Genomic DNA, 22,803 nt, shown 5'->3' on the forward strand with positions numbered 1-22,803 from the left:
GCGAAATGTTCCAGGAAATTTGCAAACAAACAAGTTTTGTTTCACCTGCTGCAGGGAATGTTAGCAAAATTAAAAACAGTGACCATGTGCTCGACATCGATCGCAGCGCTAGCGCGCGGCGCCTGACTATCCGAAAGTAACAACAGAGGGCGCTCGCCAATGTCTGTGACTTGCACACTTCAATCGCATTCACAATCACAGTGCCAAAATCACTCAACAAACACAGTGAAGAAGTTCAGGAATTACGAGCATGAGAAGGTAGGAAATTTGAGCCCTAAATTTTAAAAGGAAGACACCAATAAACTTTGTGGCAAGAAAGTTACCGAGTGCGAGTGTGCAGATTGGACCATCATTAACATCTGCAACAAAACTCAACTGCATGCAGGATGTGGCGATTTTCTTTTTTGGCATGTTTGGGGGGGTTGATGATTATAGGCCCCGATCATAGGCCCCTACGGAGTAATTTGAAAGAATGTTGCAACCTGACACTACTTCTTTGGTTGTGTACAAAGTCTATGGAGAGTCAAGAACATTTTCTAAGTATTTTCTAACGCAACTGGAAATATTTCTCAGCCCCGCCCCAGAATCATGTCTGTACGGTAGCATAATCATTTTCTCAGTGATTGACCATGCGTGCGCTCGCATGCTGACCTTCATTGAGATGGTATATGAGGAAAACAGCAGGGTCGGGTTGCAACTTTCTTTCCGAATAATTATACACATATTATACTATTATACGTATTATAAAAGTAACTTACGATTTGATCAAAAGTGAAATTTACCGTTAATCCGCGAGGACTTCCCCGTGGTTCCTTCTGTTGAAATTTGTTTCTAATTTGCATCGATGCATGGACTTCCACTTCAGGTGGCAATAAAGAGACAAATATCACCAGAAGAAACCACGGGGAAGTAATTCGTATGTACACTTATGAAAAGATGTTTTCACGGGCTGCCCTATTCTTTTTCTCAATTTGACTCTGGAGGTAGTTGACACCTCAGTAGGCCTACTTGGCTTTTACTTTGAACTCCAATAAAAATACTCGACTTCAACACTGCTGTTCAACTTTTCAGGTACAGACAATGGCCGGATCAAGGATGAACAAGCGATTGTTTGTGATCCTTCTCATCTTCCTTGTCATCTGTTGCTTGGGTTGGGTGCGCCTTCTCTTCATCTTGACCTCGTATGACCTAGAGCCGAGGCATGTGCCCGTCTCTCAGCTGGTAGCCTTCTCGACGCGGGTGGACCATGACCATGTGAGTGGGCCAATGCAGGATTTTGTGTGTTTCAAGACTTAAAACCTTCATAGATTTTTAATTGTTTAAACTGTATTATTAATTTCTAATTGTTCGTTAACATGGCTGTAATAAAGCAAGATATAATTTTGTTGGCAGGATTGGTATCACTCTGTTTGCTTCCGTGGCATCGAGCATGAACTGTCTATATCGACATTGGATGACTTTATTGAGAAGTGGGCAGTAGCATACACAAACACAGAATGCAGGTAACGACATACAGTGAAATCTCGATAAGTCAAACTCAAAAACAACTGTTAAGTCAAACAAAGAATCCATTGCCTTCAGTAGTATAGCAATGATGTACAACCCTGCTTAACTCAAAACTCTGCTTAAGTTTAATTTTGAACCCGTTCCGTTGAGGTTTGACTTATCGAGATTTTACTATACAACATCCTCATCAAAGGCAAAGAACTCAAACAAACTTTGTTTTGATTTGACCCGTTTGTCTCTGTAGAGTGCCCAAACACGTACCCTGCCTATAGACCATGTCCAATTCGTTTACAAAATTGGATGTTGTGGTCACATGACGCAAACTTTCAGATAACTGTTCCCTCCTGCACTACATGTGGATCTCTTGAATAATGGTGTAAAAGTCGTGACATAATTATACAGTTTTAATGTGGGCCAAATAACATGCAAAAGATGCTTAAATATTCGTTAGGATTGCCCAACAGGTATAGCATGGTCTGTTACTCAGTGTAGCACCCGAAACCGCCTGAGCACTCTATGGTGTTATAGATTCATCAGTGAATAAACACAATGTAATACAATGTAGTACAATGTAATACAATGTAATACAATGTAGTACAATGTAATACAGTGTAGTACAGTTGCCATTCAGTTGAAGGTTCATACTAAGATGTGCCTTAAAAATATGTTTGACTTTATGTTCTTCCATTTAAATTCCTTTTTCTTTCTACTAGCGATATGTACAACACCTTCTCCAGTATCTACAGCGTGAGTCGTCGTTCCGGTCAGCTGATCATACCAGAAACCTTTCAGACTAAGCTACTCAGATGGCTGGGAAACGATGAAGAACTGCTCAAAGAGGCTAAACTGCAGGTACAAATCACCAAAACGAATTTGATTAACCCTCACACTACCAGATATGTCAGGTGTAAAAGTCTGTGGGAACTTGTTATCGAGCCATCACCACCAGTGCATATATGGACAATTCTGAGACAATGAGAGCTAGTCCCATTAAACAATGCCACAGTTGTATCCTGCTGCAGTTGGTGACCACAGACTCTGAGGCAGATTAGTATCAGGATGTTTGACTTTTCTGTAACTTGTTACACTGGACAGGCTTCTCACATTGACAAGTGCTGTATGTTGTTGCGTTGGGCAGGTTGTCTATCCAAAATACCTTGGAAGGTTAGGGTCAAAAACTGACTACCCCAAAATCTTGGTTTCAGTGCACCATCTACCACTAAACCTTCACATTTTTATCTTTTCACACACAGTTTATAACTTCCATATACAACAAGTACACACATGAACACACCTTGCTGAATCCGCTCCGAGCCAAGCGCCCTGGGGTCAATGACCTTGAGGACATCGATGAGTACATGGAGGACCTTGTCAAGAAATCTGAGAAAAACTGCGATTTCTGCGACTATAAATAGTAAGGTCAATGGTCAAGTTGTTAGAAATGATTTCCCTTTACAAGTAAATTTAGTAGTTGGTGTATATACTGGTTTTTCCTTTTGATAGAAAAATATAGATCTCTTCTGCAGTCCGTAGTTGGAACCCTCTTGTAGGGGTACATAGACATACATTATTGCCCTCTCTTGTGGTCCGATAATAAGGTTACAGGTCAAAGGTTATTTTAATATTTTTTTTGCCCAGTAAAACTGCAGAGGACACGTTTGGCAGGATTGAGTCAGATCTCAGTGCTACGGCAGCAAACGCTTTCAAGATGGATGGTTTCCACGCCCTAGTCATCCTAAAGAACCAGCACGACCCTAGACTCATTACAGAGGAGCTATTCCTTGATGCAATGCACGTCTCAATGAAATGGTGAGATGTTAGATGAGCAATGTCTGTTTTTAAAATTGTTCCTGCATACTTCCCTGTTACTGAATGTGTTAAAAGACTTGTGATTTACTATTTGATGGACTTGTGATGGACTCGAATACAACTATGGAAACAGACCCCTTGCACTGGCTCGTTTTGGTTATTAACATGATTTTTAGACTTTTTGTCTATTTTTTTTACAACCTGTCCCAAAGGTTTATGAAGGTCTACGATACGGACAAGCAGTACCGCTATCCACACATGATATGGGATAGCCTACCCAAAGCCAGCGCTAGTCAGATCCATCCACACGCTCAAATCACCCTCAGTCCGGTCAGACACTATGGTGAGTTGTATCATAGACATCATTTACAAGTTAAGAGGCATTCTAAGTTCTTGAATCCTAACAGTCACCATTTAAAGGGACAATACGTCCTGGAAAAGTCCAATTGGGCTACAAAACGCACTTTGAATGACATGATATTCATCTGAAAGAACATTTAAAAGTAGGATGTAAACATCCACACAACTATCCTTTCAAAACTGGGCGTTTTTGTGTAGTTCCTGTATTATGTGTGCGAAAACAACTTTCGGGGTCCACTTTTGCAACCCCCAAAAAACGAGCTGTTTGGTTGCTAGTTGTGATTTCATCTGTAAAGTGTTCGCCTTTTGCGGACGTGTAAGAAACCACATTTTGTGCATTGGTGATTGGTCACCGCTGTTCGCGAGCACGGTGCTGTATTGACACACACAACGTGTATATCGTACATTGACTGAAAGCGACAGGAAAAGCGTATTCGTACTCCGTCGTGTCCAATGTAAACAACTGGGTTTTTTTCGTCTTGTCTCGGGAACAGTAAGACATCAGATGGTTTCCTTTCAACCAGATGTTTGAAATAGGATAAGTAAACAATCCAAAACATGAAATTTCCGGGGATTTCAGGACCTAATGCCCCTTTAAGGTAAAAATTCTATTCAATATGTCCAGTGCACCACAAAGTGACGTATCGTCTATGGATTTAGTGCACACGATGCATCACTTTGTGATGCGACCGACGAAGTGATTCAGAATGGCTATTCAATGGAAGTCGTCGTTCTGGTCAGCTGATCATACCAGAAACCTTTCAGACTATGCATCAGGTCTACACAAAGGGCCGAATTTAGTTCATTCCGTGGTGTAAAGAGGTAATCCTATATGATTGCATTGCCCTACTAACAAGTGTCAGTCAGTGAGATAGGTACAAAGAGAACACAAGGCTTGCCCTCTGGGACCAGCACAAAGTGAAATCTACATGTACTCCAACTTTTGAGCAGTGTTTTATTAAAAAAAAATAGTTCAGCAGTTTCACTTGTTGACATGAACTGCATGTTTTAATTTACATTACACAAACCTACGGTTGTGTGCATAACTAGAAATACATGTAGTTCAAGACTTGGGTGAATTGGAAAAGTCTGCAGAGGTCAATTTCTTCATGACATTTTTTTTTCTAAACAGGTGGAATAGAACACTTCAGGAAAGCAGCAATAAAGTACGGAAGGGAAAATCACGGGAAAAATTACTTTACCGATCTTATTAAGGTAAGTTTTAATTTTGGTGTTATTCTGCTGAATGTGCTATCTCTTTTACACTGCAAGCCAGAGCTTAAACATTTCCTGAAGCTGTAGTCATAACCATAGCCATAGCCATAGTCAAGCATATGTAATGTTCATACCAGTGTAAGCCATGTCTTTATTACATGGCTACGGCTTGAAATTACACACGAGTCTATGGGAAGTGGCTGCAGCCACTTCCCTGTAGATATTTTTCTTTTTCGTTTCAGAGAGTAAACTCTGCCCGTCGTCAGGAGAAAAGTCTGCTGATGACGAACAGAGTATATTGTTCTAAACATTATAAAAAAAGAAGAAGAGTTTTCCCCGTTTCGTTTCACCAACTCACAAAAGAGATTTGTCACATCTGTCTGATTACACAACACCATGTTGCACATCAGTGACTCACACTCAGACGTCTGACTATTACATCTTATTTCTGCTGACAGATCCACAATGCACTGGGGCTGACAGTTACTTTAGGCAATGCCTCGGCCTTAGCCTACCTCACTCCGAAGAAAGATAACGACGTCATGATACTCAGTAAAACACCTTGTCAGGATTTCTTCAGGTAATTTTACAAGGGGCGAAATTGGGTTGTGCTGTTACGTTTTTAACTAAAAGCCTGTCCCTTATGAAACCAACTTAGGCCATTAAAACGTTATGTAGATTGACTTTAAATTTCAAACCTGACGGAACTGTTCATTGCAAATTTCTGTTGATTTTAAATGATTTAAAGTTATGCCCCCTGAAAATGAAGTTATCATTGATGTGTACGAAGTTCATTGTGAGGAATTTTGTTCTGAGTAATGGTTATATTCTCTAAAACAATCGCAAAAGATAATCACGATTATTTTTGGGGGGAACATTTTAGAAGTGGGCTACTTTGTAAATTACCATTACATCAAATAATAGAAATATATATACTTTTATTCATTAAAGTTCACAATAGTTCTTTAACTTTTGAATTTAAAATAAATTTGAAGTTAACATTTTACATGTCATTGTTTTGGTAAATCCTGTCTTTGATAATGTGATAGAGTTTAAAATGCTACTTCACTCGGTTCCTTCGCGATTAAGGACCAAATCTTTCTGTTGTCTTGCAGGTTAGTGTATTATACTCTCAGAGCATTTATGGATCTCAAGCTATACGCATGGAGCATGGCCATGTTTTTACCCAAATTGGTAAGTATATGGCGTAAATTCTTTGAATAACCTGGAACAAAAATCCAGATTGAAATAAAATTAAGAGGCTGATCAGCAAAAACTGCTGTAGGGTGTCAGATGTTAGTGTTAAACAAACAAACAAAATACAATGTGCACACAAAATTGAGTCCACTTTATCGGCTGTGAGTACCTTTTGTGTTGGAAATGTTTGGAGGATTTTTTGTTGGTTTGTTGGTTTGTCTTCTATTTTTGCTTCTGCTGTCAATTTGTACAGGAACCGTATAGTACACCAGACTATGACGACATACCAGCAATAGCAAGGATCGTCACAAGAGGGCCTCCTTCAAGCAGCAGGTCTGATGTCGGAGCCATGGAACTTTTTTCAGTAAGTAGACCCAGTAAACTCTCCTGGTTCGAATTTCGCTATTGAAAAATGTCCGCAAAACAACTTGCTAGCCATTTTTATTCTTATAAAGTGCCATAATTAATTATTACCAATTTCTTTCCTACAGTTGGTCTTTGAAACCAACGTTTGATCAGTAAAAAGGATATTGTACTACTGAGTTGGTCAATACGCTCTTGATTTTTTTACCTTTTCTCTTTTCCCCCCAATTTAATATGTAGATAAACAATGTAAACGTCGATCCTTTCGCGGTTGTCCAAACTTTAAAAGATTCAGTGGAGAAGCTCGGCTACCCACACAGTGCTTTACAAGATGCCCAGGCCCAGAAACAGGCCCTACAGCAGCAGATTCTAGAACTACAGCAGAAACAATTAGAGCTGGATAAACAAGTGCAGCAGCAAGAGCAGCAGGCACCAATCCAACAGCAACAGCAACCGCAGCAGCAGCCACTTCAGCTGCAGCAGTTACAGCAAGATGGCAGAGAGGGGCCAAGGATACAGGCTGCTGATGCCATCGTGGCACAGGATGCTCCAGAAGATGGCAAAAGAAAGCCGGAGGGAAACGGAGTTGCGGCGGATGAGATGAAAAATCTCTCGTGAGACATTGCATTGGCGAGACTTACAGATTTTTAGAGTTTTACCCCGTGTGTTGGTCTTGCGAAGGATTTCTTAAAGCATTGAGGTTTTAACAAACATGTCCTTAACCAGTTCGCGTCAGAGGCCGTGTATACACGCAAAAGTTTTGTGGTATTCGGAACGGATGACAGGTAAACACGCAGGGATTGAGGCCGGAAATATCTGTTAGCGACCCACTTGCAGCGAGTGAGACCGGAAATATGAGTATGCTGACCGAGGCTGATGGCTTCAACCCACCTGGCTCGAGTGAAAATTAATCCCGCGCCTTGTTCCGTTCTTGTCAAAATAATCCCGGCGTGAACTGGTTAAGGAGGTTGCCCAACTACAGTTGAGAATGATAGTTGGACAATTTTAAGCCGAACTTTGTCAAGTTGGTATGGTCTTAACTTGCCCAGTTGATCAAGATGTTGGTTGTTTGAAATGGGCTAGTCGATTGTTCAGAACCAGCTTGCTATGGCCAAGTTCGGGCAAGGACCATTAATCGACTGGTGGTTGATTTGTGACGTGCCTTATGCCTGTGCACCGATAGCAACGTGCGAACGTCTCTAGTCAAACGCTGGTCAAAATGTCATCGCAAAACGTCTGGATCCTGGCTCTCTGCTAGCGTTATGAATGCGCGCGGCTATTGATTACCAGTGAAGCAACCAACCCCAGTAGGCTGGTTCCAAATAGTCGACTAGCGTAGTCAACCACCGTCAACTAGACAGAGTTCGGGCAAACGTTAGTTAACCATTGGTCAACTATAGTCCTTGCGCTAACTTGGCCTATTGTGTGTTGCACCACTGGTAACCAGTAGCCACCTGTACGGCTACTGTAGCAGCAGGGAGCCAGGAGAGCCAGGATGTTAGACAGTTGGACCAAGATGGTTTAGATTTCTTTGTTCTTGCGTGCAAGGCTTTAGTTGTGCATTGGTTGCACAGTGCTCATTTCAACATTCCCAGTTTAATGCACATTCTTGTAAATATGAATGAAACTATGTGAATACTGTTTTTGTTACAAACTATTTTTAGAAAGTATCTTTTAAGACCTATTGTGCTGTGCAACTTAATCTGACTCTAACATTTTCTACCACGATTTAAACGTAATAAACGGTTTAAATTCATTAAATAATTTAAAATATAAAGCTATGGCTGCTATTCCTTTTTTTCTTAACCCATTTGCAATTAACTTTAAGATGAGGCAGGTATATTTTATGGTGTTTAGTTGAACATTTTCAACTCATTACTAAGACTCTCTACAAACTTTCTGCCAACTGTGCGATGAGCAGCCACTTTCAAAGAAGGTCAATAGGCAAAGATGGTCAATGCTTGGCCACATTCTCCAGCTGACATCTGATGCACCAGCCCCGAGAGCAGTAGAGTTTGCCGTAGTGGGAAGCACCAGATACCAAGCACGCCAAGGCCACCATTGATCCAATCTCAATTCACACGGAAGTCAAAGCAGCGGGATTTGGTCCCCTCAAGACCATACGACAGCTGAACAACCTCAGGCTCGCGGCAGGGGATAAGATCGGATGTCAAAAGTTGTGAATGGACTGATCGCTACCACAGGTTGTGCGAACTACTGTGGTAGCAGAACCAGTTTACACACATACCAAGACTTTTTTCATTTAAATAAATTTTGGCAAACACTTTTCATTCCGGAGTTCAAATATTTTATGCAAAACACCAATGAAAATCTACTAATCAACAAAACAAAGACAACTGATCTTCAATCACCAAAACAGAATATACATGTAGTTTTTATTTGCCTTCCATATGAGTTGAGTTACCAGTATTTTTCTTTACACAACCAAATACACCCAATTACTTTCTTGCCTTTAACATGTTTTACTATAAAACCAATCAGTGCATAGCTTAAGCGTTCATTACGGAAATATGCATGAAGACATAAAACTTCTGACATTCAGGAATTTCTGATATGGGTAATCTAAACAATATCACATTTTTAACTGAAAGTACTGCAAACTATCCAGGAAATTGTATCACGTTTTAATTTGTTTTAGGAAAGCAACTAAATTAAAACCAATCAAGTTTGAATACATTTGAGTACACTTTAATAAATTAGCAACGGCAAGGTCAAATTAGTATCAGACAGCAAAATATATCCACCGATGTCCAGATGATTAAAATTATTAGTACATTTATGAAAATTATTTTTGTTTACTAGTACGAGTGTCAACAAATATTGAACAAAGTTATGTTGATAGTTTGGAGTGTTTTCTGTGGGGATCGGCGAGTCACAATCATTGTTACAGCATACATACACCAACATCTACACAACGAATCTTGTAAATTATCGAAAAATTCAGATCACGAATACAAACATTTTCAAAATAGGAACATTTAATTTTAGTGGAATCTGGCTATTCACATACACGTCGCCAACATGCAAAATTTGCTTATGTTCTTATCAAAGTGTGTGTGTGTGGTTTTTGTTAATGCGTTTAACAGCGGACAGATACCTTTTGGGTTTTTTTTTATTTCATTTAGTTCTTAATTTTAAAACTGTATTACGTTCAGACTTTAAACTTACTAAATAAACATGACGGTATCTTTCAAATAACTTCAACCAAACAAAATGCACTTAAAATTCGTAACTTTGAATTTGTTATTGGTAGATCTCTAAACCCTGTGTACTGTTAACAAGAACAGTTGCATCACCCGAGTGCTGGAAAAATAAATCAACACTGAAAAAAAAATGAACATTTATCAGCATAAAATATGCATATAATTAAATGACTCTAGTTGCTTTTATATAAATTACCTACTCCTGCAAATACTGACTAATCTCCTCCCCCTGCCCCCCACCCAAAAAAAAGGAAAAACAACAAAGAAACTAATCCTTTGGAGGTTGTCATAACTTACAAATATTTCTTTAAAAAAAACACATTGTTACAGAATTAACGACTGCTACATATTTCTGCTTAATCTTACACCCGATATTCCCATTTATTCCTCAGATATGTGACCTGTCACCACAAATTGAGCTTCAAGTCGGTAATTGCCATTTTGTAGTACGGTGGGGCAAAAACCAAAATTTTAAGGGTCGGCTGATTATTTTGTTTTCAGGTAAATTGAATCAATAGGTCCTGTTTTACACCTTTTTATTTGTTCTGACAACATCTTTAAAACCTATTCCATCCTGTTTTTATTACATGTTGATGTTCATTCACGGTAGCGCAACTGCAAGATTTTAAAATGTCATTTTCTCAACAATCTGTTTTACCACTTGGCGATCTATATTTCCGTTACCGAGTTCAGTCACCCTAAACGTTATATACCATTGGAAAGCTCTTGTTCTGCAGAATCCAAATACTGGTAACTAAAAATCTTAATTATTAAAAAGTCCGAATTGAAGCTCATTTTGTGACGACAGGTCGAATATTTCTACCCTACAAACCTCAAAGCCAATATTTTGCACATTTAAATATTATTATTTAAATATTTTACAAAAATTAGTACGCCCTCACATCCCAATGCACCAATATGAACAAAGTATGTACATAGACCACAAAACCCTGAATCATGCATTTAAATATGAAAAAAGTATGGAATCTCCAGCAGAAATATATTTAAGATATTAACAGCTGATGACTGGCTGCTGAAAACTCTAAAAGAATTTTGGTTGAATAAAACTGAAAAAATCTCAACGAATGTTCTGATAAATATTTCTGAGTTACCAAGTGAACATCAAATTAATAAAAAAAAAGTTCTAAATTTTGTTACAATTGTTTTTAAATACAGAAAGCCACAATGTTCTATTACAAAACAAATGACCGTTATTATTAGGAATATTACTGAAGAAAGTTTTCATCTTTCCTTCGGCACAAAATTAACACAAATACCACCATCAAATGAAACTTTAAATACAAGTGTCCCTCTTTCCTGACATTAACTGAGAACTCAAAGATCTTGTTCATAACAGTACTGAATACATAAATAATGCTACAATAAAAGTGGAAACACTTCTTTTGTGAAAACATATCAAATGTTAACCAGATAGGTTTGAACTTATTATAAATTAGATTGTATTTCAAAAACTAACAAATGAATTTTAAAAAACCACTGAATTCGGGATTTTGTGTCAACAGTGCGTAGTACAATATAAAGTACTGTAACATTTGACTCATTACCACGTGTACTACATTGCATTACATTGTATTAGGCCCAAAAAAAAAATAGTCGGTCTCTGGTCAGACCAAAGTTCCAGAATTGATGCGGCGACGCGTTTTTTGTTTTTTTTCAAGCTTGGACTGTACAGACAAGGTGGGTACTATTTTGCTTTTTTGTGTCCTCATATACATTGGTGTCCTCCATCATTTGCCTTGGTGCCCTCCATCATTTGCCTTTGTGCAATTTCCCCATTCCTTGGTGCTCCTTGGTACACACATTTGAGGAGGTGCGGCAATAGAGATTGCTGTTGTAGCTACCACGGACAATTTGAAGAAAAAAAAAAGTTGACGCGCATGATTAAAATAGACGCGCGCGCTGACCAGAGACCGACTATTTTTTTTTTTTTTTTTTTGGCCTTACATTGCAGTAAATTTGTTTATTCCCTGACAAATCCAAAAAAACATAGTGTGTTCTTGCAGCTTCGAGTAAATCTGCAGACTAGTAAATTTATAGGCATTTACGTACAATACATGTATATTTCCCATTCAATGTTGAAGTAAATATACCTGTTATTAGCGTTTCTTGTTCAAGGAAATAGTGCTTTTTATTTTAAACATCAACCCAACACCGAGCCTTACATTTTGGAAAGAAATGCCAACATAAAATGATCTACACAAAACTTTTCCACGAGACTTAATCTAGCTTGGGACATTTCAAAGCTGTACCAGCTGAAATAACTTGTATAATTTTACAAAAAGAGTCTTAAAAAAACAGTTCAGATTTTTGTGAGGGGCTTGGCAGGTTTCATTTCTATAACCTCCGGTGTGGCGTCCATGTCATCTTCATCAAGCAAAAAACCCTGGAATGAGAAGGAAAAAAAATCATTTAATTTCCTTTGAATATTTTTGGTAGGAATTATTTGCAGAAAAGCGTATGGACTCTGTTTTGCAACATGCACGTCTTATTTTCAAACATCACACACAAGCCTACAACATCTGCACGCGAGATTAACACACTCGCGTGTCCTCCATTAACAACTACGCTATACATTTAAACCGGTTTGAGGGGCTCTTTATACGCACAAAGTCCATACACTTTCATTTGTGGAGTAAACATGCAACAAACACCAGCATGCAACAAACACATTAAATATGGAACTATAAATTGAAAAACTGAAGCAAAAATTACCACAAACACATTGCACTTCAGCTTTGGACTAGAAGCCCACGTTTTTTGATTGATCTTAAGTTCACAGTTGAGTTTCTACATGCTGCAGGCGATTTACTTTGAGTTTTGGAAATTTGTGACAACGCATTTTGCCACACAATGTTTGAAAAATGTTCGCATAAATACAGGGTGGTCCAAAAAATGTTTTACACATTTTTTCCGACGCAGATTTTTTGGAAATTGGGAGATGTGTGAAAAATTTTGGACCACCCTGTCTACCAAAGACTGAGTGTGTGGTTAAAGCCAAAAATTGGTGATTTGAAACAGATTTGAGTAAAAAACAAAAATAATACTCAGTACAAAACAGCTTTTGTTTAAAAAAAAATCAAAAGTGACATCCAACATCATGTTTGAAAGTTTTTCAGGACACCTTGTACAAATGCGTTAAGTGAACTAAAGTCATGCATTTATAAATATGCCAACCTCTGAAAACCCCATTCAGCATTGGGTGGGTGGAAGGGGGTGGGAGGGGGTGAGAAGGGCAGGGACCGAGGGGAGGGGTCCAAGGGATTGGTTTGATAAGGGGAAGGGTAGGATACGTTTGCTACAAAAGATAAGGATAGAACTTTTGGAGGGAGAAACAAAAACAAAATTTGGAACCAAAACACCTGCACCAGTGGTCCATTCGCTCTTTTCACACCTCTGCCATGGGCATGCACAACCTCGATCTGGCAACTTTACACAAATATAGCCGGTTCAGTGATTCCTGTGTTGGGGTTCAGATCACTGAACCGGCTATTTTTATTGTGTAAAGTTGCCAGATCGAGGCTCTGCATGCCCAATGGCGGAGCGTGAAAAGAGCGAATTCCATGATATTTTTAACCTATTAAAAGTAGGAATATTCTCATTTCAGAAAAATGTACATGGGGCTGGGAGAGCTTTCCTGTTTGTAAACCAGATTTTCAACTGGCAAATTGCCCGAGAGAACTAATTACCAAATATGAAATAAAATAATTGAAACATTGAGTGGTTTCTCAAGTGAATGACAACAAAGCACAATAGGGGTAAACTTTGCAACAAAAAGAAAGCAAAACGCTGAGCTAAGCATGCAGAATACTGCACAAGTAAAACAAGGCAGAAAAACCATGCCTTTTTGCCATTTTTGTTTTAGTTCTCTAGTTGAGAGTCAAGGGCTTCGATTCCATAAACATCGACTCCTAGCAAGAATGAAAAGGAGAAAGAGAATGGCACAGAAGGATTAGCAAATCGCACATGTTCAGGATACGATTCATTTCAATGGCGAATCATTTTGGTGCAACTAGGGGGCGGAGACTTTGAAGCTTTGAAGGGGGGGGGGGCACGCCAATGTGCATAGATCCATCTTGATTTGGACATGAAAACCCGCTCCCCATCTATGTCAAAATAATAACAAACGTTTCTATCAAATTTGGATCAATTGTGGGGTATCTGCTTATGGCTTAATCTCAAGTTACTAGAGGAGCTCCAAATTTAAGGGACAAACACCTCCCCAAAATGCACGACACTTCACAAAGACAGAGTTACTCAGAACAAAATGAGGCTACGACTTGTAATCACACACACGCCTATGGAAGCGGCTGCCACTTCCCATAGACACGTGTGTTAAGTCAGCCATAGCCATTTAAATCAGACACGGCCTTTGCCTCGCTCACCTTCTCATTGCTAGGCCTGGACAGGAACTTCCCAAAGAAACTCCGTGACTTCTTGCCGCCGTCCTCAAAGAGGACGTCATCCTCGTTATCGCCGTCCTCAATGGCGCAGGTCTCTGCAGCCGGTAGCTCCCCGCTGGCTGATGCCACCAGCTTCTGGTACTTGTACTCCAGCCTGTTCAAGTAGGACAGAGTCAATTGGTCAGGACAATTGATGGTGGCTGGTGGATTACTAAGCAGCTCTTTCCAGTAGTGGTGCTGTAGTCGAGTCTAACTCAAGTCTCTCACATATCCAGTCACAAGTAAATCACAATAATGACTATAACAAAGCAATTCTTTGTCACTATAATAAGGGAATAAATGCGTGCTTGGTAAGTGTTGAACACTATGTTTATTACTGGTTGGAGTCTGGAATGCTGATAATTACCCGAGACGAAGCAAAAGTCAAGACAAGTCAAACATTAAAATTTTCTAACAATGTTGTTCAACAATTTTACTCTGTTTTTCGAAACACCCCTCTAGCTGTATAATGAAATGTCCAGCTCGCGAGTGAGATGTAACCAATACCTTCCATGGAGATTGGCACTTGCGTCACACGTACTGTGCAGATGCAGCTGTGGTGAGTGCGTTGTGAATTTAGGACGACATAAGTACCGACTCACTGGTATGTTGCGCATGCCTACGTGAGGATTGTGAATGTTCAACCAATAAAACGGTAAAAGGCACTGCATTTCATAGGAGGAGTCCAAATTTCATGTGACACTGGAAAAGTGTTTAAGACCAGCCAGCCTCGTCTTTATCATCTCGACCAATGGGTATGGGTTAACTGTCTTAGATATTTATGAATAACTTTTCAAATGACTTGGGACCAGGTGACTACTGACGGAGTTGTGATTGACTTGGCAGGACTTGTGATGGACTTGTGATGAACTCAACTGCATGAACTGCTAATGGGGCTGTCTAAATTTTGCCCTTGGACAATTCTCTCCAAAAAATTTAAAACTTAGGAAGCCTGTATTCGTGTACTCACTTTCGGTTGCGCTTCCAGAAGTACAGCGCGCACGTGATGAGGAGCACCACGCATCCCATGAAGGCTGCAATGGAAGCCTGGGCGTACCAGGGCACCTGATTGTACCATGGTTCCATCTCACAGGTTTGGGTTAGATCGTCGGGAAGGGGGTTACCGCCGGTACAGAACCTGAAAAATGACAGTCAGAACAAGAGAGTTAGTGAGTTAAAGGGAATGTACATCATTCGCTTTTGCTGCAATTTTCTGAAATAAATGGATTTGGAGGATTAGTATGTTATAGCAAATATTGTTACACTGACTTGTTCCACGTTTTGGGTTCGTAGATGCTGGAAAAACCAAGAAAACCAATCATGTTCCTGTAGTCTGGTTCCCTGACCTCACTTAAGATGAAACAGAGCAATTTCTAGACTTTGGGGAATTATAAGGACAGAGAATCAGTCTAGCAGGCTTGTACTCCAGGTGTGTAATCAATTGCAAACAAAATGCAGAATAACTAAATTTGACAAGTTAGGAGCAGTTTTTGAAAAAAAGCTAAAGCAGTTTTTGAAAAAAAGCTAGTTTTCTCCAACGCTGGTCGGCCGACCAGTCTTGGAAAAATACAATTTTTCTTGAAAATGTCAGCACACCAGGAGCCACAATTTTACAGGATGCTTTAGACTGTCATTCCCTAACAATCCAGTAAGATATTTCATGCTAATGTGATATTTCGTTTTTTTGATGTTTGAAAATGTTGTATCTTCCCTTTAAGTCAGTGAGATAGATACACAGAGACACTAGGCTGGCCCTCTGGGCCCGGCAATAAGAAGACATTGTGGTCTTACTTGGGTGTCTTCCACATGTACTGTATCTGCTGCTTCCCGTCCACACACTCTCCCTTGATGCTCTTGAAGTCTCCTTGGTGACACAGCGGGCAGGCGTGCTCGCTGCGCCACAGCAGGTGGAAAGCGCAGCCGTCGCAGGTACCTGAGGGACACTCCTCAGGGAGATGGAAGGATCCTGGCCCACTGGCGCTGAGATCACAGCGGAGGGTGATGATGGTGCTACGGCCTTCTGGGCAGGCCATGGTGGGCCTGAAGTTACAAAAAAAGAGGCAATTGCAGTGAAGTATGTTGTCACGGACAAAAATACTAAAATGCGCTTCGATTACAGAGAAGGATGATGATTGGTCCATAGCCTTCTGGGCAGGCCTTCTGGGCAGGCCTTCTGGGAAGATCATGGTGGGTGGGCCATGGTGGGCCTGCGGATACCACACACAATGAGGTAATTGCAGTCAAGTATCTTGCTGATGGACAAAATACTAAAATACCACGACAGGTATCGAAGTGAATACATCATGCACACAATTATGTGCGGAAAGACATTAGCGCGTGATTCAGCCCGTGAACCAACACGCGCGCATACTCCATTCGTTTGCACTACACTTCCCGGTTCAAATGACGTCACACTTCGGTACTCTATAGGGTGTGGACTCCATGCACCAACTGTAGAGGGCAGTCTTTGGACCATTTCTATGCCCAGTGGACAGGACACACCAAATATGCGAACTGGTTCAGGTTTGTATTGTGTAAAGTCTGCATGACTAATTTCTCCTGAACGTGAGAAAAAGCCATAGCGTCTTTGTGTGAGTGTCAGGCGTCATAGGCAATGCGGTTGAATGTCCCTCCCAGTTGTCCCCCCCCCCTCCCAACTCTCCCTTTGTAACCATTGAGGGGGTACTTGTGCTCGGAGGCTATTGTGGATAAAGCGGATATTCAATGTAGTGTCTCCTTACCAGGCTGAGTGGTAGAAGAAGTGAAGATCCCCGGGTCCTTCATCGGTTGGTAGGAAGATGGTCTCATTCAGGTTCTGCAGTGAATTGCTTCTGGTGATTCCGATCAAGCGATCGCCGAGACTGAAACATGGGGAAAAAACAGCTGTGTTGAGGACACGGTATGGCCGAAAAAAGGATGCTCCATGTCGGAAAGGACAAAAAAATGGTTCTGATTCCACAAAAAATTGAACATGATGTTCACACAGAATGGTAATTTTTGTATGCAAGGTACAAGCAAATCTTAAGTTTTTCATTAAAGCTACAGTCCATCATTTGTAATTTGTGCATTTTGTTCGTTTGAAGCAACAAAAGAGTTCAAAATCTAATGAAGGATACTGAGCAACTAATCTGATGAAGTTTCAGCTAAGCTTCAGCTGTACATTCCGAGAAAAACAGCATTCTAAGATCTCAATTTCAAATCCAAAGTTACTGAATCATGTTTTGAATTGTTTTGAATTGCAGCTATACGCGACTATACGCGACGAATTATAACAACCACGCGCGCATGTGCGTCGTTCCAATACTTGTGCGCGCTGCGCTGAATAACAAAACGAACTACTAATTTAAATTTTCCTACGGTGCTTGTTAAGAATCACCGTTGGAAATGCCTTCTTTCATTGATTACTTCAAAATGACAGCTTCCCAGAAAGAATAATTTCACAGGGAGTTTAGTCCCCTTACTATCTTTCAACCAAGTATGTTTTTCAACAATAAATACGCCAGTAATACTTTTCGGATGGCTGCAAATGATGGACTATAGCTTTAAATGCATATATAGACCATACAAGCACACTATCACTACATATTCACTGAGGTCACTTTGCATGGAAAAAGCACTGTACCAGCTATTGTCCATAGCAACTGCCCCATGACGGATATCTGACCAATAGCTAACACAATGCTGTGGCCATGGAAGGGGGGCGCTATGAGCGATAATGTGCTTGGATTGGTCTATAGACCTTTATCATGCTGCCACCATTTCAGTCATGTTCCCTGTATTCAAAAACAGTACTGAATGATACATTTTTTTGTGCAAAAGGAACCAGACTATTTTTCCTCCCAACCACACTTTGGTTGCATTGATTTGAATGGGAAAAAAATTACGATGACTGCAACATGATAATGGTCTACAGAAAACGCAATCATTCAAGGACTGATCATCATTACAACAAAAACTTTTCATTTTTACTAAGCATGAAATTCTCTACAAGTCATAAAACTTTGTCATTGCATTTCCAAGATCGGCAGGGAACATGGTCAAAACCTCCAGCTCTTAAAAAGAGAGGGGGGAATCTGTTGGAATGTTTTTTCTTACACTGTTATAAATTATGACCTCCATGAATAAATTCATGACCTCCATGAATAAATGGCATAGTATGACTCATGCTCTTACCTGATTGGTTGAGCTGAGAGTACACCAATATTCCGTGCGGCTGGTGGGATGATGGTCGACCGACAGATGTAACCGTCAACTTTGTTGACCTCATAATCCGCAACCTTTAAGAGAACGGATTAACAGAAGTTGTGATTTCAATTTTGACTGAAACTGGACCAAAACAATTTTTTTTCCACTTGATTTCGCTGAGTTTCATTAGATAAAAGGAAAGCTGCAAAAGAAGAAGGCGATTAAACTATCTCGTGTCCATATTTTTAAAAATATACACAATACTGAAATTACACCATTATTTCAAAGTCATTAAGCAAATACTATTGATGGTAGCGAGTCTAGCTGATAAAGTCTATGCCAGATTAAAATGGGCGAGAGTGTGGACAGTTTCTTACTACATTGATGACATTAGGGCCAGTTTTCAGGCTGCGAGTTTTCAAGTAAGCAATGTTTGCTGTGAATGTTTTGTTTGTTAAATTTGATTAGTGAAATTTGCATGAATTATGAAAACAAGCCTTCGGTTAAATGACGCACATGTCTACATTAATTGAAGCAATTGCAGCATTTTGTCTTCATATCAGCAGAATTGCTGAAGCTTTTAAGAGATATTTTGGGTGAAGATGGAGTCTCGAAGAGGTTAGAGATTGAGAGCAAGGAGAAGGGGTGGGGGTGGGGAAGGGGTGCGGGTGGGGAAGGGGTGGGGGTGGGGGAAGGGGTGGGGGTGGGGGTGAGGGGCAGATGAGGCAGAGTAAATATAGCTGCCCACTTTTTGTTTAAATATATGGTGGCAAAGATGTATGCTGGGAAAGTGTATAATAAATATATGGTATAAAGTGTATTACATGTATACGACGAAACAAGGCTTCACCTCTACCTCATTGCAGGGAGGCGGCTTCACATCACAGCCTGTCGCCCACTTCAGCCTGTCGCCCACGGGCACATGATCAACCGTGACCGCGAACAACTTGTGAACACATATACACCCTTTGCGCTTATAGTATAGCGGCGGTATTTATTTATCAATACATCTGCAACTTTATACTTGCTGCACCCTGTTTCTTTAGTCAGTACAGACAGCGTACTGAATGTAATTTAAGCAATAGCCCACCACCTGTTAGAGCAGTTATTAGCCTTATCAAATGCTACCGACCTTATTAACGAAGAAGCCATATTTGATCGTGTTCCCTGAATGTATTTTATAAATTGTAAACTGTTGAATGGGATGGTGCCAGACTATATTGCGTTCCAAGCCTCATTATCATTTTTTTTTTTAAATGTGGCTTAAAACATTAGGGTAGGTTTAATCAAATTTTTTTAATTATTCAACAGAGCAGACTGGTATTAATTTGTACTGAACTTTATATCATTGTTCTCATTTCTGTTCGCAAGTTCCAACAATGAAGATTTTACCCCGCTATCAATTTAATATGGCGGACTCGTGAATAAAGTCTATTCGGCAACTGGGCAGGGGCAATTTTAGAAGCTGCTAAGCGTATAAGCACAGATATGTGCTAAGCAAAAATGAATTACCAGCCAAAATCTCATGCAATGTATATTGCATTTGACTGGTACCCAGCTAATCTTCTGCTAAGCAGCTGCATAAATTGGACCCAGGTAAGCGATATGACTCTTGAAGTTGTGATCGTCTAATGACCCAATCACCCATGCTGTGCAATCATAATGAGAAACCGATGGTGATTTACAGGAAGAGTACAAACATCAATCCACAGGCCACTAGACCAATCAATTATAAGCCCCACCCTTTGCACATGCGAGAAACAGGTGCTTCACCCAATGCCACGCTGCATGTTTCTGCCACATGCGTCATGCATCGGTTCATGCATGTCAGGCTTTTGTCAGGCATTTGGCTGCACAGTCACTAATTGTTCTCACTGCCAGCGCAAAAATGCTTTTTACAGTCACTCACCGAGCAGACCTGACAAAATTTGGAATCTTTTATAAGCCTAAACCTACCAGACGCAGCACAGTGCATCAGGTGGAAAAGTCTAGTGCACTTTGATGCATTCAGCTACCAACACCAGTGCATGAACAGCCAGTTCTGAAACAATGACAGCTAGTCCCATAGAACAATGCCACAGTTGTATCCTGCTGCATTCAGTGACCACAGACTCTGAGGCAGTTTGACCACGAGACTTTTGCCTGATGGATCTTGCTACACTAGGCAGGCTTGTCACTTCAAGCGTTGCATGTTGCTGCGTTTGGCAGGGTTTCTAGCCAAAACACCCTGGAGGGTTAGGGTTAAGTACCAAGGCAAAAGCATTATTCTAGGTATTGTACAAAGAACTGCCCCATGATGGATCATCTGAACACTAGCTGGCACGATGCTTTTTGCCATAGAAGGGGGCCTCCATGTGTGCTCAGAATGATCTGCAAGGCTATACAGAGCAAAATTGTATAGGAGCCAAAATTTCATATGACTGTGACCCATGGCTCCTTTCAAATGCTTTGCTGACAATGCGAAGACGCGATGGCTTTGCGTACGTTCAGATTAAACTTGGTCGTGTGTACTTCGCATGACACGTGCTCAGAGCCCATTGGCCTACTGGATTGGATTTTACACTCTCCTTATGTCTAAAATGTGATGGATGACGCCCACTAGCACCCATAACCAATACTTGTTAATGTTAAACCAGACCAACCTTCTTCTTAAAACTAGGATCTGTTGACGCATCCTGTAGCGTTACAGTACAAGAGGTTATGGTTATTAAAAAGCACAGTGATTAGCCAGAATTCTAGAAAATATTAGCTTGTGCTGAGAGACAGTGTTAAAAGATTGTTCTCCAAAAGAGAAATTGTTTACAAAGAGGTTAAGGAAACACTCAAGGTTAAAAATAATACAATTTCAGGAGTGTTAATAATGATGTGAAGCTTTGCAGGTCAGAGTGTCAGTATGTGTTTTTTTCAATTTGCGGTTAAAATATGCAATAATCTGCGATTGTTCAGGAGTAACAGTTGGCTCCACACGGAGCCAAAGGAATCTAAAAGTATAGATCGAACACTGGCAAGATAAGCAACTCTATAGACCTTTATCATGCTGCCACCATTTCAGTCATGTTTCCTGTATCCAATAACAGTACTGAATGATGATTTTTGTGCAAAAAGGAACCAGACTATTTGTCCTTCCAGCCTCGCTTTGGTTACATTGATTTGAATGGGAAAAAGTCAAATGGCTGCAACATGATAGTGGTCTATAAACATCCAATCAGATTTGTGGCATTTGAGTAAGGGAATAAATGTGTGCTCCGGAGGTTTTTATCACTCGTTTAATACCGCTTAGAGTCTGGGTGCTGATAATTACCCGAGCCGGAGGCGAGGGTAATTATCAGCACCCAGACTCTAAGTGGTATTAAACAGAGTGATAAATACTGACCGAGCACATATTTATTCCCATTCATAAATACCTTTTCGGTACATATTTATTCCCATTCAAAAATACCTTATCCGTAAAAAAATATCACGTGACGGGCTCTCGACCAATAGGAATAGCTAAACTGTCTGAGGTATTTATGAATGATGATTCAAATCTTACATGTTGATCGTTGCTCCTTGCAGAAATAATTACTTAAATAGGATCTGGTTTAACTTGTGATAAGTAGCCTCCCTTGGTGGTCTATGGTGCAGTCCATTTCTCTTGCTTTGCCCTAGGAAATCAGAATGCTCCATAGATCACTTTGGGAGGCTAGTTTTACTACTCCACTCAAAGCAGTCAGTGTTGTGCTATAACCAGGCTGCACTGGAGAAAGTGTGCTCACATGATGACAATTCATCCCAAAAACAAGACAGCAAAGCTGTTCCTGACTGTACCCAGAGACAACGGTGTGTGACCCCCATGTGCAAATGCCTGTGGTGTTCTCTTGAATCATTCCTAATGCTCCAAGTAGGTGCTCCTTACAAGAAACCAGTGATGTAGTCAAGTTCATCACTAGCCATCACAAGCGATCACAAGTGATCACAAGACATCACAAGTCAATCACAACTCTATCAAGTCACAAGCTATTCAAATGAACTATGACAACAGCAACTCCGTTAATATTGTGACTTGTGAATAGAATTGTGATGTACTTGTGACCTGACTTATGATGACTTATGATAGCTTATGATTACTTATGACTGGACAACACTGCAAGCTACTGACCACATCTGTGACGTTCTCGTAGCAGGTGGCACCACCCCTGCCCTTATTGGTTCCACATAGGCTGATGTTGAAGTGATGGTAGAAGCGGCTACCTCGAGCGGTGAAACTTGCACCTGTCTGCACAGAGTGGACCCTACAATGTGGGAGGAGAGAGGGGGGAGGGGGAGGCGGGGGATATGAATTTAAAAAGATGACTGGTACCTGCAAGCAACAAACTGTTCCAGATTTGGGGATAAGCCCCGCACTCCCTTGGTTTGTTTACATTTGTCAAAGTGCGTGAGATTGAGTTTGACCAAGCTTAAGTGGTCATCTGACAATATTCTGGATCTCGATTCCAATTGACCTT

The 22,803-nt window shown here is 40.4% G+C and overlaps 2 protein-coding genes across 4 annotated transcripts in view; one reads left to right on the forward strand and one right to left on the reverse strand.

The window, feature by feature from the left end:
- The first annotated feature begins 144 nt into the window (after positions 1-144).
- On the forward strand, positions 145-7,555 carry LOC119738146. Its single transcript, XM_038212891.1, has 12 exons — positions 145-258; positions 1,072-1,254; positions 1,393-1,502; positions 2,220-2,358; positions 2,760-2,920; positions 3,145-3,315; positions 3,528-3,658; positions 4,808-4,890; positions 5,349-5,470; positions 6,006-6,084; positions 6,341-6,451; positions 6,691-7,555. The coding sequence occupies exons 1-12, from the start codon at positions 160-162 to the stop codon at positions 7,066-7,068; spliced, it is 1,767 nt and encodes a 588-aa protein (XP_038068819.1). The 5' UTR covers positions 145-159; the 3' UTR covers positions 7,069-7,555.
- A 4,070-nt stretch (positions 7,556-11,625) lies between these two features.
- The window catches only part of LOC119738147 (endosome/lysosome-associated apoptosis and autophagy regulator family member 2-like), a 33,237-nt gene continuing 22,059 nt past the window's right edge, over positions 11,626-22,803 (reverse strand). Inside the window, exons 16-24 of one of the 3 annotated variants that reach the window (XM_038212894.1) lie at positions 22,458-22,590; positions 20,962-20,994; positions 18,308-18,411; positions 16,876-16,995; positions 15,926-16,174; positions 15,105-15,272; positions 14,078-14,249; positions 13,536-13,603; positions 12,007-12,078 (exon numbers count right to left, since the gene is read on the reverse strand). In XM_038212894.1, coding sequence (XP_038068822.1) covers positions 13,562-13,603; positions 14,078-14,249; positions 15,105-15,272; positions 15,926-16,174; positions 16,876-16,995; positions 18,308-18,411; positions 20,962-20,994; positions 22,458-22,590 — 1,021 coding nt within the window. In that variant the 3' untranslated portion in view covers positions 12,007-12,078; positions 13,536-13,561. Of the gene's footprint in view, positions 12,079-13,535; positions 13,604-14,077; positions 14,250-15,104; positions 15,273-15,925; positions 16,175-16,875; positions 16,996-18,307; positions 18,412-20,961; positions 20,995-22,457; positions 22,591-22,803 lie in introns of all 3 variants that reach the window. The other 2 variants (XM_038212892.1, XM_038212893.1) reach the window with 2 other exon arrangements.

This window comes from Patiria miniata, unplaced genomic scaffold (genome assembly GCF_015706575.1).
Source record: "Patiria miniata isolate m_02_andy unplaced genomic scaffold, ASM1570657v1 HiC_scaffold_3, whole genome shotgun sequence".
Classification (NCBI taxonomy): domain Eukaryota; kingdom Metazoa; phylum Echinodermata; class Asteroidea; order Valvatida; family Asterinidae; genus Patiria; species Patiria miniata.